The sequence below is a fragment of the Acanthochromis polyacanthus genome, chromosome 23 (genome assembly GCF_021347895.1).
Source record: "Acanthochromis polyacanthus isolate Apoly-LR-REF ecotype Palm Island chromosome 23, KAUST_Apoly_ChrSc, whole genome shotgun sequence".
Taxonomy (NCBI): domain Eukaryota; kingdom Metazoa; phylum Chordata; class Actinopteri; family Pomacentridae; genus Acanthochromis; species Acanthochromis polyacanthus.
The window spans coordinates 4339960-4360246 of NC_067135.1; the positions used below are offsets into that span (position 1 = coordinate 4339960).

General features: G+C 39.9%; 1 protein-coding gene and 1 long non-coding RNA gene across 2 annotated transcripts in view; one reads left to right on the forward strand and one right to left on the reverse strand.

Moving 5' to 3' along the window:
* LOC127532380 (uncharacterized) overlaps window positions 1-8520 on the forward strand; it is a 28849-nt gene extending 20329 nt beyond the window's left edge. Inside the window, exons 2-4 of the long non-coding RNA XR_007939763.1 lie at window positions 3936-4072; window positions 6187-6337; window positions 7390-8520. This is a non-coding gene — a long non-coding RNA (uncharacterized LOC127532380). The remainder of the gene's footprint in view (window positions 1-3935; window positions 4073-6186; window positions 6338-7389) is intronic.
* Window positions 1-20287, reverse strand: part of nrxn2b (neurexin 2b) — a 704661-nt gene that overhangs the window by 30406 nt on the left and 653968 nt on the right. Inside the window, 1 exon segment of the mRNA XM_051943965.1 lies at window positions 836-925. Within this exon segment, the coding sequence (XP_051799925.1) occupies window positions 836-925 (90 nt within the window).

Here is a 20287-nt window from a genome sequence, read left to right on the forward strand (position 1 = left end):
GCAGCACAAACACACGACACAAGACAAAGACAAAGAGGTTGGGACACTCGGCACTCAAAGGGTTAAAGTATCATCACTTTGATGGGACCACATTCGACACTTACGGCACTAGTTATGCATAATGCCGGGTGGGTAGATGGCGCCCACACACTGCAATGAATGTAGATTTATCAGTGAGCAAACACTTCAACAGTCCCTTTAACTTTTAGTGACTTTCATGGGGGATTCTTTTTCTTCAAAAGTCTTTTTTTTTTTTTTTGTTTTCATGAGTGGTTAAATATATTCAATACAAGTTCACATTCAGCCAACAAAAGACACAGGAAAGAAGCAAACGTGATCAGTAGGCTGTTTACATGTGGTCAGGTTATTAGGGGGTTATGTTGGGTTATTTGGGGGTTAATTCTCTGAAGAGATGCAGCCCCAGTTTAAGGTGCTTTGGTTGAGGTCCCCTGGATTTGTGCCCACCAACGTTTGAGTGTGGTGTTGTTATTGATAATCATATACGCTAAATTTGTTTTAGTGCCAATTATTACACAGTGGACAGCTTTAACTGTCAATAAAACTAACTGTGATAGAAAGCAACATTTTCCAACATTTCCAGTTTGGTTTCTCACCACTGGAGATAAAGACTACCTGAAAGGAGCCGGATAATGATGTTATCGGCCAATCGTTATTGGGCTTGTTAAATCTGCAGTGGATTTTAGGGGACCTATATTTCTGTTAAAGAGCCAAATCACATTCACCCCTGCTCCATGGCACTGCACCTCCTCCAGAGTGGTGGTTAACGGTAGGTTAGACGGTTAGATCATTAGTGGAGTTAAAGGGATTTTATTACCTTTGTCGAGTAGCCACTCGTCAACTACCCGACCAAGTCGGTATGGGATTCTTTGTCTAGCAATAGCCAGGCGCTCATTATCAAAGTTCCCTTTAAGAAATTTGGAGAAGACAAATTAAGAGAGGTTACAAAAAAATCTGGAAGTTGAAAGGTTAGAGGTTAGAAGGGCAACATGGCAAATGTTTAGCAAGTTATGTACTTTAAAATCAGCTTTAGTTAGGACAGGAAGAACTTGAGGGTGTGTTTTTTGGGCTGGTTAGGTTAGACAAGTTAACAGCATTCTAGTTACCTTGAGTTTAAGTGATTTTTAAATGCACTAACAAGTTAAACAGATTTATGAATTATTTAGATGTAATGTGATTACATTTGTTGAAGGGCTAAATTCTGATTCGCAAAGAGAATACACGTTAGAAAAGCATTAGCAGTAATGAAGTAAGTTTAGCTAGAATCGCACACAAAACCAACAGTCAAAACAACAGAATCACTAGACTGTGGAAGAATAAAGCAGGAAAAGAAGACATCTCAGAGTCAGCAGTAAACCATTGTTATTTCACATTAGCATGAGATAATCACACAGCATTAAAACACATTTCATGGTTGTTTCAAAGAAGACATGTTAGTTCCCACTGCACACAAAGTGTTGCTAATTAGCAACCTTCCAAATCCAACGACAGGATTGCATTCTGCCTGTGGAGCGTCACATCATTCTGAATTCGACTCCTCTACCTCAACTAAAGTAAAAAAGGATTTAGTGAAACTGTTAGCGCTCTGTTTTTCTCAGGTTTTTTTTCTTCTTGTGCATTAGCAGAGCTCTTCTCAGTGGCACTTGGCAATTAGCATCACTTCATCAGCGTGTCAAAGAAGTTTCATCGCTGCTATGCAAACTTATTATCCCTCACTTCACTTCAATCAACCTCGGGGTCATACGGCGTACATCTCCAGCACTGTCAATAGAGACGGAGCTGGAATTAGGGGGAGATGAGAGCTGATGGTGGCCAGGCTGTGGGAGGGGAGAGGGGGGGTTGATGAAGTCTAATGTGGTGGCAATGTCAGAGGATTAATTAGGAGTTATTGTCTGTGTCAAACGGCAATCTTTGCAGATTACAGGCTAAAAATTACAGAGCTATGCTAGCACAGCGACTCAAAAATCAGGTCAGGGAATCCCCTGGTGTCCTTGTGCAGGGGTGGCGTTCTGGGAGGTTCCCAAAAAATGAGCAATATGTTATTATCGCTTTGATTTTCTGGGAATTATCCAATTTGCAACATGCGTGAGTGAAACGCTTAATCAGAATGCGTCATTTGTTGCAGTGATTTTAGTTTAAAAGGGGTTGATACATTTATCTGCACAAGTGTGAGACTGAAGGAGAGTTTAGGATCAATGTCTTAACGGCAAACAGAAGAAGCGTATCCTGCATCCTCGCTAGTAGACTTTGATTTCGCTCCCCCACCCCACTCACCGCCCTGTGCTGCTGCAGTGATCTAAAATAGACCACCTCTCAGTTCTGCAGTACCTACTTCCACTCCCCAGGGGTCTCTCTACCCACGCCTGCCTGCGCAAAAATGGCTCACATAGGCAGAGGAGATGCGTTTGCACGTGTGCATACTGTATATGAACAGACACAGCTGTTGGTGTGTGGGCAATAGGGCCACTGTGAAGACCGTAATGAGAACCGAAGCCAGAAAGGAAATCAGTTTAGAGGAGAAAGGCGTATGGATGGAGGAGAATGTAGAAGACAGGCACAAATTACACATAGCCAGCTGCCATGTACCTCTGACTCGGTGTCACCGCACCTGTAGCTCGGTGTTTATTTGGGTGAGAAGTGAATCACAGGTGCAGACCAGTAGAAACTGACAGAAAAGGAAAAATGTTGGCGTTTTTGTCCCTCACATTTCCTAAGTGGTCTGCCTGTGATTACCGACGTCTCTTCTGAAACACATAATTGTTCCAAATTAAAACCTTTATTGCGGCTATTACATGCATGTGTTCACATTGCACTTAAGATTAGCTAGGTACCGCTCTGCCTTCTGGAAAAAAAAAAGAGGCAGAGCGGCAATTACAGTGCACATGCAGCCTTGTTTTAGTAATGACATGGGCACTCTGCTGCAATCACTGAATTAGAGAAGGAGAGGCAGATGCTGCCGGCAGCAGACAGCAGAGAGGAAAAGATGGGAGAAATGAGACGGGTGTGGTGGGGGGTTGCAGAGAAAAGGCGATCAAAATAATAACAGAGCGAAAGGAAAATAGTGGGAGGCAGTAGTCCTCGGTAAGATGAATCAATCCTGTATGTTCTCCTCCTACTGCTGCATCTGCTATCCTGACTAAATCTCCTCCCTCCTCTAACTTTCTCGTCTGAATCACACTGAGGCAGCCACTTCCAGTAACTTAATCCCATGCAGGATCCGTTTTATCAGCTAAATAATTGTTGATAAGGAGGAAACAGCTGGAGAGACGGAGTTCTCCCTCTAGTGGCAGGAGCTCAACACTACACTCAGGAAATTACCTCTTCCTCTGTTCTCTCACTGTGGACATTTTCCCTTCTTTTCCGGCTGTCATTGCTCTTTCCTTAATCCCTTTTCCTTGTCTCACTCACTTATTCATTCCTTCTTGCTTGCACCTTTCCATCTAACCACTCGTCTTCTCTGCTTGTCCCTCCCTTGTTCTCAAACAATCCTTCATCCACGCTTCATTCTGTCCTTTTCCTCACCCTCCTGCCAAAACCCATTTTGATTTCTTTTTCACTAATACCTTCCATGCCCCATTCTCTCCTTGCACTTTCACCGCCTGCTTTTTCTTTCTCCCAGCTCCCCTTCTCTTTCTTCTTTTCTCAGAGTCTTGCTGTTCCTCCTACCTTCCTCCCTTAATTCCCTCCTTTTGTTTTGTTTACCTTCGCTCCATTTTGCCCTTCCATCCTTCTTCATTTTCTGCTAACAGTGAGTTTATTACCGGGAGATTAAATGTACTACATTGTGACACAGGCGACGCCATTCATTACGACACACACACATAATGTGTGTAAGTGTGCGGCAGGCAAAGTAATAAATTCTGAGAGCGAAGAGTGTGTGTGCTGTATGCAAATGTGTGTGTGTGTTCTCTCCCCAGCAAACAGGAGTGAGTGACAACATCCTCATCAGCAACCAAAAGCAGCGGAGGAGCCGACAAACAATGGCCCTGTGTCTACTCAGAACAAAAAAGATGGACAGGCGGAAGAAAACTGGAACACAGAGCATGATGTGACTGTAAGTTTGATTTGAGCAGAAAATATAGTTTAAACTGATTCTAAAAAAAATCCTGTTGGACAGGTATATCTGCCTTTTACTCTGCAGTGTCAGAAAATCTACATTCCTCAGTGTCCTGCTTGTTTGTTTGCATCTGTTTGCGTTGGGATCCTTGGAGAAATAAGTCATTCTGAGTGAACCAGCCAAACTTCTTCCTCCTCACCAGCTGAAGCCTGCTCTGCATGAAAATCAGGGAGGGATAGATTAAACAGCCGGGCTGTACTCTTCTCCCTCGCCATCATTATCGAGCTAGCTCCATTCCCAAGACTGTTCTCTTTGCTTGATAAAAAGACGGCGGAACAATGCTATCGGACCTGACGCTCAAGGAAATCAGATACACGACAGAGAGAAAAATAAACTAGTTAATCAAACAGAGGCTCGTAGCTGTTGAGGCGTCTGTTTTATCCTTTTTATAGCCAACCCTTCACTAATGGACATCAGTGCTAAAATGTGGACTAATGGCGCCTTAATGGTGCACTCCACTGATGTTCCATGTCCAAGTCCATTTAGCAGTCATGTGTGGAAAAATGCTGAACCTGTGAATGTGGTTCTGCACAATCTTAACACTCTTATCACGCCAAAATCGCACGAAGTCTCCTGACTTTTGAGCAGGAGATGCAGATCTCTGACTCAAGGAGCGTTGGGTCCACAGCCACAACCCAGAGATCAAGAAGTAGCTTTTTCAGTAGAAGAGTCTCCAAAAACCATCGTTTTCTTCTGCTTTCATTGTATTGTGCACTCAAAATCTGTCAACTGAAGAACATTCAGCGCCAAAACACACCTGAACTGAGGCTGCTTTGTCACCATCTCTTTTGAAATCTCTGAGCTTTGAATCCAAACCAACAAAACCACGCTCCCCGCCCGTCCTAACCGACAGATTTGGCTCCCCGGGACTTCTTCCTCTTCCCCAAATTGAAACCCAAGTTGAAAAATTGCTGCAGATGGTCCTTGATGAGCTCACAGAATGGGATTTCCAGACAGCATTTGAAGCATGACAGAAGCGCTAGGATCAGTGTATCCCCACACAAGGAGACTTGTTTCAGTCAGGTACAGTTTTGGATTTTTATAGCCGCATATGCCATCCCTTAGGGTGACATGACTCTGTTGGTTTACATACAGGGTGGGCCATAAGTTTCCATACATAAGAAAATGTATAATTTATTTTTTTTATGTTTCAGATACCCTAGAACAGGCAGAGAGAACAAGGGTGTCAAACATGAGGCCCGTGGGCCAAAAGCGGCCCTCGAGAGGGTCCAATCCAGCCCTCAGAGTGTAGAAATTACAGGGCAGACATTAACTTCAAATTGTAAATTTGTAAAATAGTTATGGGCACCCCAAAAAATACTGTTTATTTGTCTGAAAAAAAATCCAAAAATTCAGCAAAAAATTCCCCAAATTTCAGAAAATTTGCAAAACTTTCAGGAAGAAGATTCCAATAATTTCTTAAAAGTTTCCCTTAAAAGTTATATTTAAAAAAAAAAAAATTGGGAAAAAAATTCTTGTAAGTATTTTCAAAAAATGAGTAAAAATCTTCCAAAAAAAATCCTAAAATTATCTAAAGTGATTACATATGCATCAGTAGAACTTCTGGTATTTTCTTTAAGAACATTCACATAAATCAACCAAAATCCAGCAAAATTTCCTGAATCTTGTTTGATTTTTTGTGTGAATGTTCTTAAGAAACATTTTGAACATTTCCATTTTTCTACCAAAAAATGTCCAACAATTTCCCAGAAATGTTGAAAATGTGGACATCAGAAGTTTCACTGTGAAAATATATATTTTTTCCACATTTTCAAACTTTAAATCGGGTTAATTTTGACCTGCAGGATGACACGAGGTTACATGCGTCATCAGTGTCTCCCTAAGGTTGGTTACCCAGCAACAGAAAGAGACGTCAGAAATATTTTGTTAATGAGCTACTACATGTGTAGAACTGTTGGGCCTATGGAAAAAGGTGTATGTGTATTCTAGTCCTGGGCATATCAACCCTAAATAAAATGTAACCAGCAGGATGTGAGCCTGTCAGCATCACAGTCCACACTTATCCACACCAATCATGTATGTTCACCCAGCCAACCTGCCCGAGGCCCTGGACTCCCCGAGGCTCAGACCGTCCACCTTGAAACACTCCTACTCCAGAAGCCAGACCGCCATCCTCCCATACCGCATGTTTGCAGCCTGGAGCGTCGGCTGGATTAACGGCCATGATGGGACCGGTTCTGGGTAGGTATCGCAGCTGTGGTGTGAGGGGCAGGGCAAGGGCACGCTGATTGACTGGCACCTCGGGGAGACGCAGAGCAAGGTGGAGGACGGGCAGGAGGCCTGTGTGGCGTGTTGGGAGTGTAGAGTATCTGGTTCCATGTCTGTCTGGGAGAGCTGGATTTGAGCGTGCTGATAATCCAGCATATGAATCACACACCACCGTATCGGTGCATATGTGTACTACATGTGAGAGAGTGTGTGTGTGTGGAGACTCTCTGAGGAGCCAACTGTATATCATGTAGCTCTGCAGGCAGCCAGATGCCCTTGCACAGGACACCCACATCGGAAATCCATCCACAAGAATGGAGATTACATTGGAGACGATTGGCCAGCGGCCATCCTGCTCTCCCTCCCTCTCCCAGAAACCTCTCTCTGTCAAGCAAGCCTAGTTCTGTTTTTCATTAGGTAACTTTAGATGGATCGCTCTCATATCCACTGGGTGCTTTTGAGAGCAGATGGGTAGAAGAAACCACTGCTCCTTGTACTGTAACCTTGTGCTACTAAATGCATCTCTGCCAAAATTCGGTGTTTCGATAAAGCCCTGTTTTCATGTTTTAATTTGGCTGTGAAATAGACTGTTTTTATCCAGCCGTTATTTTTGTAATTTTCTTCATTGTCAGTATCTTGAGAAAACTTGCAGCTTTCAAGTCAAGAAAAATAAGGCAAGATTCTGAAACAAGATTGCTGGAAAACTGTGTTTCGGGGCTTGAGGTGGATAGAATTTCCATGTTCAGATGGCATTTTCGCAGTGTTTTCTTCTCTCATTTTTAGGGAAAAGCTCGTCGACAAGTTGTGTTTCTTCCATGTGACGCACGAGGGAAAGAAAACAGTTTACCTACCCACCTCACTGCTTTGTTCCCTGTAAATACGTCGCCCACCACTCGTGTCTGCGTGCGTTTGAAACACGCGGTATCTCACTGTTTTTAGCTGCTCGCTCATCTTTCATCTGTGGAGCAGTTATCAATCCAGCAGCTCATTTTCATTTCTTCCCCTCTCTCTTCTTGCTTCAACAGGATCCCTCGCCACCTTTCATCTCGGCCACGGTGGATTTGTGCGAGGGTGGCTGCCGGAGCGAGCCAAAGAAAAGCCCCCCCTCCCCTAACTCGTGTTGAAATCAAAGTTGTCACTTCTCTAATTACCCAAAGCAATCTTTTCCCTCTCCTGATCTGCACCACTTAGCTGTGTCTCTCCTCTCTCTCTCTCTCTCCTCGTCATTACTTCCTTCACGATTTCTCTGTTCGCTCTCTCCGGCTCCATCATCCCATAGCCACAGGACAATAATTGGAGATACCTTCCAACTGTGCGAGATCCAATCAGAAGCAGCCGCAGAGCACCAGAGGCCCAATAAGATCCAGCAGAATGAGGGGGAACTGTCATCGGTGACAAGTGACTAAGCTAGCTGACTTCAATTAACTCTTAGTGACTTTTTTTGTGGCTGTACTTTCCTGGATATAATGACGAATGTAATAAAAACCTAAATTGTGATAAATGTCAGTCATGCGTCATATCACTCTAATGACCGATGAGTACCAGTATTTTTTCCCCTTTTTTTGCTCAGAAGTATCATTGGACTTGAAAATCTTCATCAATAACTATAAGAATTAATGTACAACATGCTTAATTTATGTCATCAGTACTGATCAAACAGACTACTTTGTGGTATCAGTTCCAGCACTGAAATGTTAATTCTCTTCATAAATGTCATTTTCTTCACCCTCTGAACCCCAAAATTTGCTGGTTTGTTGTAAAGACATGTTAGTTGTTGTAATTATTGCCAAAATTACATCTTTATCAGACAGAAACTTGGAAAAAAATGGTGGACTTTCAGCGTTCCAGTGCTTCTTGAATGACTCATCTGTGGCGTGCAGCTTAAAATCATGATAGTTAATCAAAATTTCGTTACTTTATGCGTCTTATTTGGAGTTTTTCCCAATACAGTGTGTACTGTTTACTTTAACCAGATTCTAAAACACTTCTCTGTGCAACTTAGAAGCTGTACTAGGCTGAACTGCAGGCTGTGCTACCATATAGGATAATTCTTTTCCAGTATTGGTAACATCTGTGACAAATGCTGTACATGTTAATTCTATTTTTTGAAATTTTATTAAAGTAAATAAACAATTGTCAGAATTTCTACTTTTGTTCTCTTTCTTTTTGTCTCATTTCTTTTTGTGTTCTCTCTACTTCTAGCCATGGTTGTGCTATTTCCATTGCAGTGAAAAGTGAGCCCACAGTAAGCAAAGATAATAATAATAAAAAAAAGAGCAGAAAACTGCTTGGGCTTGGGAGGGTTAAATGAAAGTAGCAGCAACAGAATCCTATCCTACAGACTGAATGATAATAATAATAGGCCCATAAGAGTAAAAAGTTCTGAAGTTAAAAGCCGGAGAAAATAAAGTCTTTTTGAATAAAATAGAGATTAAGTACCTCATAGTTACACTTGATTCCAGTACTTGATTTTCACTTCGACAAACCTCGAAAAGAACCTAAATTACAGTATATATAGTGAGGTTTCAGAATAGTGTATTGGCGTCGACGCTGACTCTTGTTTACTTGTCTTTCCACCTTGTGAAAAAGGTCACTTTATGCCCCGTTTGTGTCTATTGTTAGCATTCTGCCCACGCTTGCTAAAGTTGTTTTGTTCGACAGTGTTGTATAAAAATAAATGATTTACACGCAAACCTGAAGCTGCTTTCTTGCTTTACCAAATGAGAGTGCACATTCAAAAATCATTGCGTTTTATGTCAGCCAGAGAGCCATCAGGGTAACAGAACAGTATGCTAATTCCACTGCAATTACGTGGAAAAAATATGTGCAAAAGTAGCCATCGCCTGGACCGAGTTGGAAAATACATTGTGATGTATTGTGCATTCTTATTATGAAGTACTCTTCCAATGATAGCACAAATGGTTTCCCACTAGTCCTGAGAAGAAGGTTCACCGCACTTCCCTCATGTATCATCTCCTGCTCAGTGGACCATTAAAGCCACACAGGGCTGCTTCTGTACTCCTGCTTTACAGGGCCCAGACAGCAGAGTGAAATCCAGCCTACATCCAGCTAAAGTCTTGGACGCCTCCAGCCGTTTGTCTCGTACTGAGTGCACCCCTCTCCTATCTTAATCCCGTTGCTCTCCCCTACTTTCAGCTACTCTGACTACTTTTAGAGTGCTCTCGTGTTGCTCCTGCCAAAGGGAAGATGGACGCGGATCTTCTGGGCTACTTCCCCTTCTTCTTCTTCTTGTTCTTCTTCTTCTTACGCCGTCTCTTTATCTTCCTTGTTTGTTCACAGTCGGTTCCCCATCTGTCCGACTGTGGAGGTCACACAGACAAAGATGGATGCCGAGAAGCAGCCGAGACATAAAAGTATTGATAAAAAAAAGACGGAAGGAGGGAGGTAGGAAAGAGCACAGCCGAGAGCTTCGTTGACCCCCTTTTCTTACACCATTTATCTGAGGACGGAGAACATCTTAGCAGCTCAGCCGGAAGAACGGGAGCTGACCTTGCCGGCACAAAGAGTCTCTCTCCTCTTCCGTGAACCCATGTCTCGCCTCTCCCCTTTTTCCTCTCTCTAATGGGCAGCCTTCACGCTGAACAGATCCGCTAAATGCCTCACAGAATGAAAACAGGGAACGACAATAGCCCTGTCTTTGTACTTTGCCTATCTTTCCTCTTTCCAGCCCTTGATTTATGATCTGTATTAAGTGGCGCGCTGATCTACTCAAAATGAACACTGTCGCATCTGGGTGCGTTTCGAGTGGCGAGTAATTTGTGTGTTGTGAAATCGTCCTGGGCGTGCGTACAACGCTACGCTGCGTGCTTATGTGTCGGCATGTGAAGGCAGCTTCCTACTGTACAGACTATATGTAATCTTCCCTGCTGTGATGCAATCCAATTTGTGAAGCGCTTATTATTCAGAATCATTCAAAGCCTCATCCATCACCACTGAGACAGTAGATTGCTTCCAGCATACGTACTGGATCTTGCCTTTTTTTCACCACTGATCCTCTCTTCTTTCTCTCTTTCTTTGCCATCAGTCCATCATTTTTAAGCACTGCATCCCCAGCACTTTGCTATAGGGTGCCATCCATGCATTACCCTTCTCCCACCCTTGTTCCTCCCTGATTCTACTCAACTGTGAGAAAGTAAAGTGGTGGCTTTGTAGCACACGGACTGCTCGGTAGGAAACGTTAAGTGCGAAGGAAAGACGTCACACTGCGCACTCTCATTGGTCATAATGACACGGTTACGAGGTAGAAAAATATGGTAATATCACACCCAGTATGCAGTGATGGTGACAATAAAACTAAGGCTGTAAAATGGGAAATGATTATCCAAAGCTCAGGAGGTAGTGCAGCGAAGTTCAAATGCCAAGTGTGGTATAAACCCACAAGAAGTGGATGGATCTTTCCACAGGCTTCTGTCTTTGTGTGACATCACAATTTACTGTGAATGACTCTAATCATGGAAGAGTTAATGTGAAGTGATTTGTAAAAAGTGGGACGACAACGACGGATGAGGAAGCGGAGATGACGACGGGTGGACCACTCCTCCATGGGATACTCGACAATGACCCTTCACCACTTGGACACATAACTTCTGATTTTTCCTGCTCTTTTTCATGAAGGTGCAGCAGCTGTTTAACCCTCCTGTTGTCTTCATTTACCACCAAAAAAATGATCAAAAATGTGTCTCTCTTGTGTATAATGTGTATAATTTGTCTTTAGTGTTTTTAAAACATCTTCATTGCTTGTTCTGTGTAAGATATACGCAGCATGCATCTGAAAAACCACATCTCTGCTGCAGGGATTTTGTTTGACATTTTATTATTTATGTTCCAAGATCCACATCCGTACATCAGAACTGGTAGGATGTAACAGCTGACAGTCCTCATACAGATGCTAACTGCTAGTTTCATATTTGTCAGTATATTATTCATTTTTGTAACTGCTGGTCTTGCCATTGCTATTCTGCATCTGATGTCTGTTTGACATCTTCCATCTGATGTTATCCATGAACCGAGATATTTGATATTTGATGAATCTGCTTCAGTGTTTCTTGGTCTATTTCTATGTTACAGTTTGGATGACATTTTTCTTTGAAATTACCATGACTTCTGTTTTCTTTTTGTTTAAAGACAGACCAAGTGTTTGGCTCTCTGTATTAATTATGGACACTATGGCTTGTAAGTTTTCTTCACTGTTTGCTATCAGCACTGTCATCTGGATATCGTATGTTATTTATGTTATAACCTCCAATGGATACTCCCGTGTTGTATTTTCCTCATGATGTGAAGAGAACAAGTCAGGTGACAGCACACATCCCTGTCTGAGTCCTCGTTTTATTGGCTGTTCTTCAGCAATTCCATTGTTTAATTTCACTGCTGCAATTTGTTGCCAATATAGATTTTGTATCATTTGTAAATCCTTTCCATCTATGTTTATGTTCTTTAGCATTTGGATTATTGCTTGATGTTTTACTGTGTCGAAAGCTCTGGTGTAATCGATGAAACACAAGGATAAGTCTTGTTTTACTTCTATAAATAGATATGATCTACAGTATCGTGATATAGACGGCAGTTCTTTACAGACACTTCGATGGAAAATTGAGGGTAAAGAAATGTGACAACTCTGTCTCTGCTGCATGATGAGAGAGTCAATCCTGGAAAAATCAGAAAGCCAATGAACACTGACAACAACAGATGCCAACAAAGGGGGGGGGGGATTTTTAAATTAACTTTTGATGTCATTGTTAGAGACGCGAGAATTGGATCGTTTCAGCTAGATACTAAGAAACATTAGTCAAGTGCACAGAAATGCATCTTTACATCTAAAAGAGAAAAATGTGGCTTCTTTAAAAAGCTTTAGATTCTTTCTTCACTTAATATTCAGTGAAGTTCTGTAAACAAGAGAAAAACTGCATGAGGCTGAAGCTCACAGTCCCTGAGCAGAGGTCAGTTTTCTTCTGCACTGTGTTACGTTTTGATAACCGTACAGGTCAGAGGGGGTTATCTCATCCCAGACCAATGTTCTTTTCGATATGAACATCCTTGAAGCAGTCTTTCTTGGAATAAATATTACCTCAGTTCTCGAACAAGAACAAGATATAGTCTGGTTGCATCTCAAGGCAGAATTCTACAGCAACCAGCTTCGACATACAACTGTTAGATTGCATATGTCCTGCTGATGGCTGTAATTCAATACTTCCTGGGCAAAAAGAACATTTCAGATATCCATGATAAAATTATGACAATTAACAATAACTGGAAGTAATTACTAAATTGGACGACATACTATACTATGATGTTTTTGGTGATATTTCGGACACATACTATACTATGATGTTTTTCTCAAATTTTGAAGATGTACTATACGATGACATTTTCGGTGATATTTCGGATGACATACTAAACTATGAAGTTTTAAATCAAATTTTGAAGCCATACTATACGATGACGTTTTTGGTGAATTTTCGGACAACATACTAAACCATGACATTTTTTTCCATTTTCGTACGACATACTATACTATGATAGCCTAGCCGCGCTAGACCCATGCTCTGAAGACGCAAGGGTCTAGGCATGCTCGACAGGGAGGGAGGTGGGCTAAAAGGTTGTCTATCAAATCACTCTGCAGCAATTGGGTAGGTATACAACCAATCAGCGCAATGAATAGGCTCCGAGAGCGCCGGAAATCAGAGGATGCGGTAGTTCGGTGAAGCCTTATTTATACAGTCAATGGGTGAAGCTCAAGTATATTACAGACATGTTAACAGAAAGATTATTCAGAGTCGGTGCTAATGGAGATCAACGACTGTTGTCGTTTTTGTTGTCGACCCTGGCAGAGAATTAAATTCGTTGCCGTGGGTTGTCTAGCGCGGCTAGGCTAGTTGTTTCTGTCAGAATCGTCGCGCCTCTGTCGTCACTTAGTTACGCCCGCCTTCTGACTCTACACTTCATGGTGATTGGTCCGGCCAGTTTTAGGAGAATCCAGCCTCGAGCCTTATGGAGGGTAACTAGACCCACCCTGGCAGAGAATTAAATTTGTTGCCGTGGGTTGTCTAGCGCGGCGAGGTTAATACTATGACATTTTTGGTGACATTTCGGACGACATACTAAACTATGATGTTTTTTGGTGATATTTTGATGACATACAAAACTATGACATTTTTGTCCATTTTCAGACAACATACTATACTATGACATTTTTGTCCATTTTCGTACGACATACTATATTATGACATTTTTGGTGACATTTCGGACGACATACTAAACTATGACATTTTTGTCCATTATCGGACGACATACTACATTATGACGTTTTTGGTGATATTGTGACGACATACAAAACTATGACATTATTGTCCTTTTTCAGACAACACTATGACATTTTTGGTGAAATTTTGGACGACATACTAAACTATGACATTTTTGTCCATTTTCGGACAACATACTAAACTATGATGTTTTTGGTGGCATTTTGGAAGACAAACAAAACTATGACATTTTTGTCCTTTTTCAGACGACACTATGACATTTTTGGTGGCATTTTGGATGACAAACAAAACTATGACATTTTTGTCCTTTTTCAGATGACATACTGGGTTGTCCAATGATTGAAGGGTTGGTGGTTCGATTCCCGCTCTTGGCTAGTCTTGTGCTGTTGTGTCCTCGGGCAAGACACTTTATCCGCCTTGCCTCCAGTGCTCTCACACTGGTGTGTGAATGTTGGTGGTGGTCGGAGGGGCCATAAGCATGGATTGGCAGCCATGCTTCCGTCAGTCTGCCCCAGGGCAGCTGTGGCTACAAATGTAGCTTACCACCACCAGAGTGAGACTGTGTGAGTGAATGAATAATGGGTCCATTGTGAAGCGCTTTGAGTGGCCAAAAAAGCGCTATATAAATCTAATCCATTATTATTATACTATGACATTTTGGACAACATACTAAACTATGACATTTTTGTCCATTTTTGGACGACATACCATAAACTATGACATTTTTGTCCATTTTAGGACGACATACTAAACTATGGCCTTTTTGGTGACATTTTGGACAACATTCTGAAATATGACATTTTTGTCCTTTTTTTGGACGACATGCTGAACTATGACGTTTTGGTGGCATTTTGAAGGACATACAAAACTATGACATTTTTGTCCTTTTTTGGACGACATAATAAACTGACATTTTTGGTGACATTTTGGACAACATACGAAAGTATGACATTTTTGTCCTTTTTTGGACGACATACTAAACTATGACATATTTGTCCAATTTTGGATGACGTACTAAACTATGGCCTTTTTGGTGACATTTTGGATGACATTCTGAACTATGACATTCTTGTCCTTTTTTGGACGACATACTAAACTATGACATTTTTGGTGGCATTTTGGAAGACAGACTAAACTCTGACATTTTTGGTGACATTTTGGACGACATACTAAACTATGACATTTTTGTCCATTTTCAGGCGACATACTATGAACTAGGGCCTTTTTGGTGACATTTTGGACGACATTCTGAACTATGACATTTTCGTCCATTTTTGGACGACATGCTAAACTATGACATATTTGTCCATTTTTGGATGATGTACTAAACTATGGCCTTTTTTGTGACATTTTGGACGACATTCTGAACTATGACATTTTTGTCCTTTTTTTGGACGACATACTAAACTATGACATATTTGTCCAATTTTGGATGACGTACTAAACTATGGCCTTTTTGGTGACATTTTGGACGACATTCTGAACTATGACATTTTTGTCCTTTTTTGGACGACACACTAAACTATGACATTTTTGGTGACATTTTGGAAGACATTCTGAACTATGACATTTTTGTCCTTTTTTGGATGACATACTAAACGATGGCCTTTTTGGTGATTTTTGGACAACATTCTGAACTATGACATTTTTGTCCTTTTTTTGGACGACATGCTAAACTATGACATTTTGGTGGCATTTTGAAGGACATACAAAACTATGACATTTTTGTCCATTTTCGGATGACCAACTATACTGTCACATTTTTGGTGACATTTTGGACGACATACTAAACTATGACATTTTTGGTGGCATTTTGGAAGACAGACTAAACTCTTGACATTTTTGGTGACATTTTGGACGACATACTAAACTATGACATTTTTGTCCATTTTCAGGCGACATACTATGAACTTGGGCCTTTTTGGTGACATTTTGGACGACATTCTGAACTATGACATTTTCGTCCATTTTTGGACGACATGCTAAACTATGACATATTTGTCCATTTTTGGATGATGTACTAAACTATGGCCTTTTTTGTGACATTTTGGACGACATTCTGAACTATGACATTTTTGTCCTTTTTTTGGACGACATGCTAAACTATGACATTTTGGTGGCATTTTGGATGACATACTAAACTATGACATTTTTGTCCATTTTTGGACGACATCCTAAACTATGGCCTTTTTGGTGACATTTTAGACGACATTCTGAAATGACATTTTTGTCCTTTTTTTGGACGACATGCTAAACTATGACGTTTTGGTGGAATTTTGAAGGACATACAAAACTATGACACTTTTGTCCTTTGTTGGACGACATACGAAACTATGATGTTTTTGGTGACATTTTGGACAACATACTAAAGTTTGACATTTTCGTCCATTTTTGGACGACATACTAAACTATGACATATTTGTCCAATTTTGGATGACGTACTAAACTATGGCCTTTTTGGTGACATTTTGGACGACATTCTGAACTATGACATTTTCGTCCATTTTTGGACAACATGCTAAACTATGACATATTTGTCCATTTTTGGATGATGTACTAAACTATGGCCTTTTTTGTGACATTTTGGACGACATTCTGAACTATGACATTTTTGTCCTTTTTTTGGACGACATGCTAAACTATGACATTTTGGTGGCATTTTGGATGACATACTAAACTATGACATTTTTGTCCATTTTTGGACGACATCCTAAACTATGGCCTTTTTGGTGACATTTTAGACGACATTCTGAAATGACATTTTTGTCCTTTTTTTGGACGACATGCTAAACTATGACGTTTTGGTGGAATTTTGAAGGACATACAAAACTATGACACTTTTGTCCTTTGTTGGACGACATACGAAACTATGATGTTTTTGGTGACATTTTGGACAACATACTAAAGTTTGACATTTTCGTCCATTTTTGGACGACATACTAAACTATGACATATTTGTCCAATTTTGGATGACGTACTAAACTATGGCCTTTTTGGTGACATTTTGGACGACATTCTGAACTATGACATTTTCGTCCATTTTTGGACAACATGCTAAACTATGACATATTTGTCCATTTTTGGATGATGTACTAAACTATGGCCTTTTTTGTGACATTTTGGACGACATTCTGAACTATGACATTTTTGTCCTTTTTTTGGACGACATGCTAAACTATGACATTTTGGTGGCATTTTGGATGACATACTAAACTATGACATTTTTGTCCATTTTTGGACAACATCCTAAACTATGGCCTTTTTGGTGACATTTTGGACGACATTCTGAAATGACATTTTGTCCTTTTTTTGGACGACATGCTAAACTATGACGTTTTGGTGGAATTTTGAAGGACATACAAAACTATGACACTTTTGTCCTTTGTTGGACAACATACGAAACTATGATGTTTTTGGTGACATTTTGGACAACATACTAAAGTTTGACATTTTCGTCCATTTTTGGACGACATACTAAACTATGACATATTTGTCCAATTTTGGATGACGTACTAAACTATGGCCTTTTTGGTGACATTTTGGACGACATTCTGAACTATGACATTTTTGTCCTTTTTTGGACGACACACTAAACTATGACATTTTTGGTGACATTTTTGGACAACATTCTGAACTATGACATTTTTGTCCTTTTTTTGGACGACATGCTAAACTATGACATTTTGGTGGCATTTTGAAGGACATACAAAACTATGACATTTTTGTCCATTTTCGGATGACCTACTATACTGTCACATTTTTGGTGACATTTTGGACGACATACTAAACTATGACATTTTTGGTGGCATTTTGGAAGACAGACTAAACTCTTGACATTTTTGGTGACATTTTGGACGACATACTAAACTATGACATTTTTGTCCATTTTCAGGCGACATACTATGAACTTGGGCCTTTTTGGTGACATTTTGGACAACATACTAAAGTTTGACATTTTCGTCCATTTTTGGACAACATGCTAAACTATGACATATTTGTCCATTTTTGGATGATGTACTAAACTATGGCCTTTTTTGTGACATTTTGGACGACATTCTGAACTATGACATTTTTGTCCTTTTTTTGGACGACATGCTAAACTATGACATTTTGGTGGCATTTTGGATGACATACTAAACTATGACATTTTTGTCCATTTTTGGACAACATCCTAAACTATGGCCTTTTTGGTGACATTTTGGACGACATTCTGAAATGACATTTTTGTCCTTTTTTTGGACGACATGCTAAACTATGACGTTTTGGTGGAATTTTGAAGGACATACAAAACTATGACACTTTTGTCCTTTGTTGGACGACATACGAAACTATGATGTTTTTGGTGACATTTTGGACAACATACTAAAGTTTGACATTTTCGTCCATTTTTGGACGACATACTAAACTATGACATATTTGTCCAATTTTGGATGACGTACTAAACTATGGCCTTTTTGGTGACATTTTGGACGACATTCTGAACTATGACATTTTTGTCCTTTTTTGGACGACACACTAAACTATGACATTTTTGGTGACATTTTGGAAGACATTCTGAACTATGACATTTTTGTCCTTTTTTGGATGACATACTAAACGATGGCCTTTTTGGTGATTTTTGGACAACATTCTGAACTATGACATTTTTGTCCTTTTTTTGGACGACATGCTAAACTATGACATTTTGGTGGCATTTTGAAGGACATACAAAACTATGACATTTTTGTCCATTTTCGGATGACCAACTATACAGTCACATTTTTGGTGACATTTTGGACGACATACTAAACTATGACATTTTTGTCCATTTTCAGGCGACATACTATGAACTTGGGCCTTTTTGGTGACATTTTGGACAACATACTAAAGTTTGACATTTTCGTCCATTTTTGGACGACATACTAAACTATGACATATTTGTCCAATTTTGGATGACGTACTAAACTATGGCCTTTTTGGTGACATTTTGGACGACATTCTGAACTATGACATTTTCGTCCATTTTTGGACAACATGCTAAACTATGACATATTTGTCCATTTTTGGATGATGTACTAAACTATGGCCTTTTTTGTGACATTTTGGACGACATTCTGAACTATGACATTTTTGTCCTTTTTTGGACGACATGCTAAACTATGACATTTTGGTGGCATTTTGGATGACATACTAAACTATGACATTTTTGTCCATTTTTGGACAACATCCTAAACTATGGCCTTTTTGGTGACATTTTGGACGACATTCTGAAATGACATTTTTGTCCTTTTTTTGGACGACATGCTAAACTATGACGTTTTGGTGGAATTTTGAAGGACATACAAAACTATGACACTTTTGTCCTTTGTTGGACAACATACGAAACTATGATGTTTTTGGTGACATTTTGGACAACATACTAAAGTTTGACATTTTCGTCCATTTTTGGACGACATACTAAACTATGACATATTTGTCCAATTTTGGATGACGTACTAAACTATGGCCTTTTTGGTGACATTTTGGACGACATTCTGAACTATGACATTTTTGTCCTTTTTTGGACGACACACTAAACTATGACATTTTTGGTGACATTTTTGGACAACATTCTGAACTATGACATTTTTGTCCTTTTTTTGGACGACATGCTAAACTATGACATTTTGGTGGCATTTTGAAGGACATACAAAACTATGACATTTTTGTCCATTTTCGGATGACCTACTATACTGTCACATTTTTGGTGACATTTTGGACGACATACTAAACTATGACATTTTTGGTGGCATTTTGGAAGACAGACTAAACTCTTGACATTTTTGGTGACATTTGGACGACATACTAAACTATGACATTTTTGTCCATTTTCAGGCGACATACTATGAACTTGGGCCTTTTTGGTGACATTTTGGACAACATACTAAAGTTTGACATTTTCGTCCATTTTTGGACAACATGCTAAACTATGACATATTTGTCCATTTTTGGATGATGTACTAAACTATGGCCTTTTTTGTGACATTTTGGACGACATTCTGAACTATGACATTTTTGTCCTTTTTTTGGACGACATGCTAAACTATGACATTTTGGTGGCATTTTGGATGACATACTAAACTATGACATTTTTGTCCATTTTTGGACAACATCCTAAACTATGGCCTTTTTGGTGACATTTTGGACGACATTCTGAAATGACATTTTTGTCCTTTTTTTGGACGACATGCTAAACTATGACGTTTTGGTGGAATTTTGAAGGACATACAAAACTATGACACTTTTGTCCTTTGTTGGACGACATACGAAACTATGATGTTTTTGGTGACATTTTGGACAACATACTAAAGTTTGACATTTTCGTCCATTTTTGGACGACATACTAAACTATGACATATTTGTCCAATTTTGGATGACGTACTAAACTATGGCCTTTTTGGTGACATTTTGGACGACATTCTGAACTATGACATTTTTGTCCTTTTTTGGACGACACACTAAACTATGACATTTTTGGTGACATTTTGGAAGACATTCTGAACTATGACATTTTTGTCCTTTTTTGGATGACATACTAAACGATGGCCTTTTTGGTGATTTTTGGACAACATTCTGAACTATGACATTTTTGTCCTTTTTTTGGACGACATGCTAAACTATG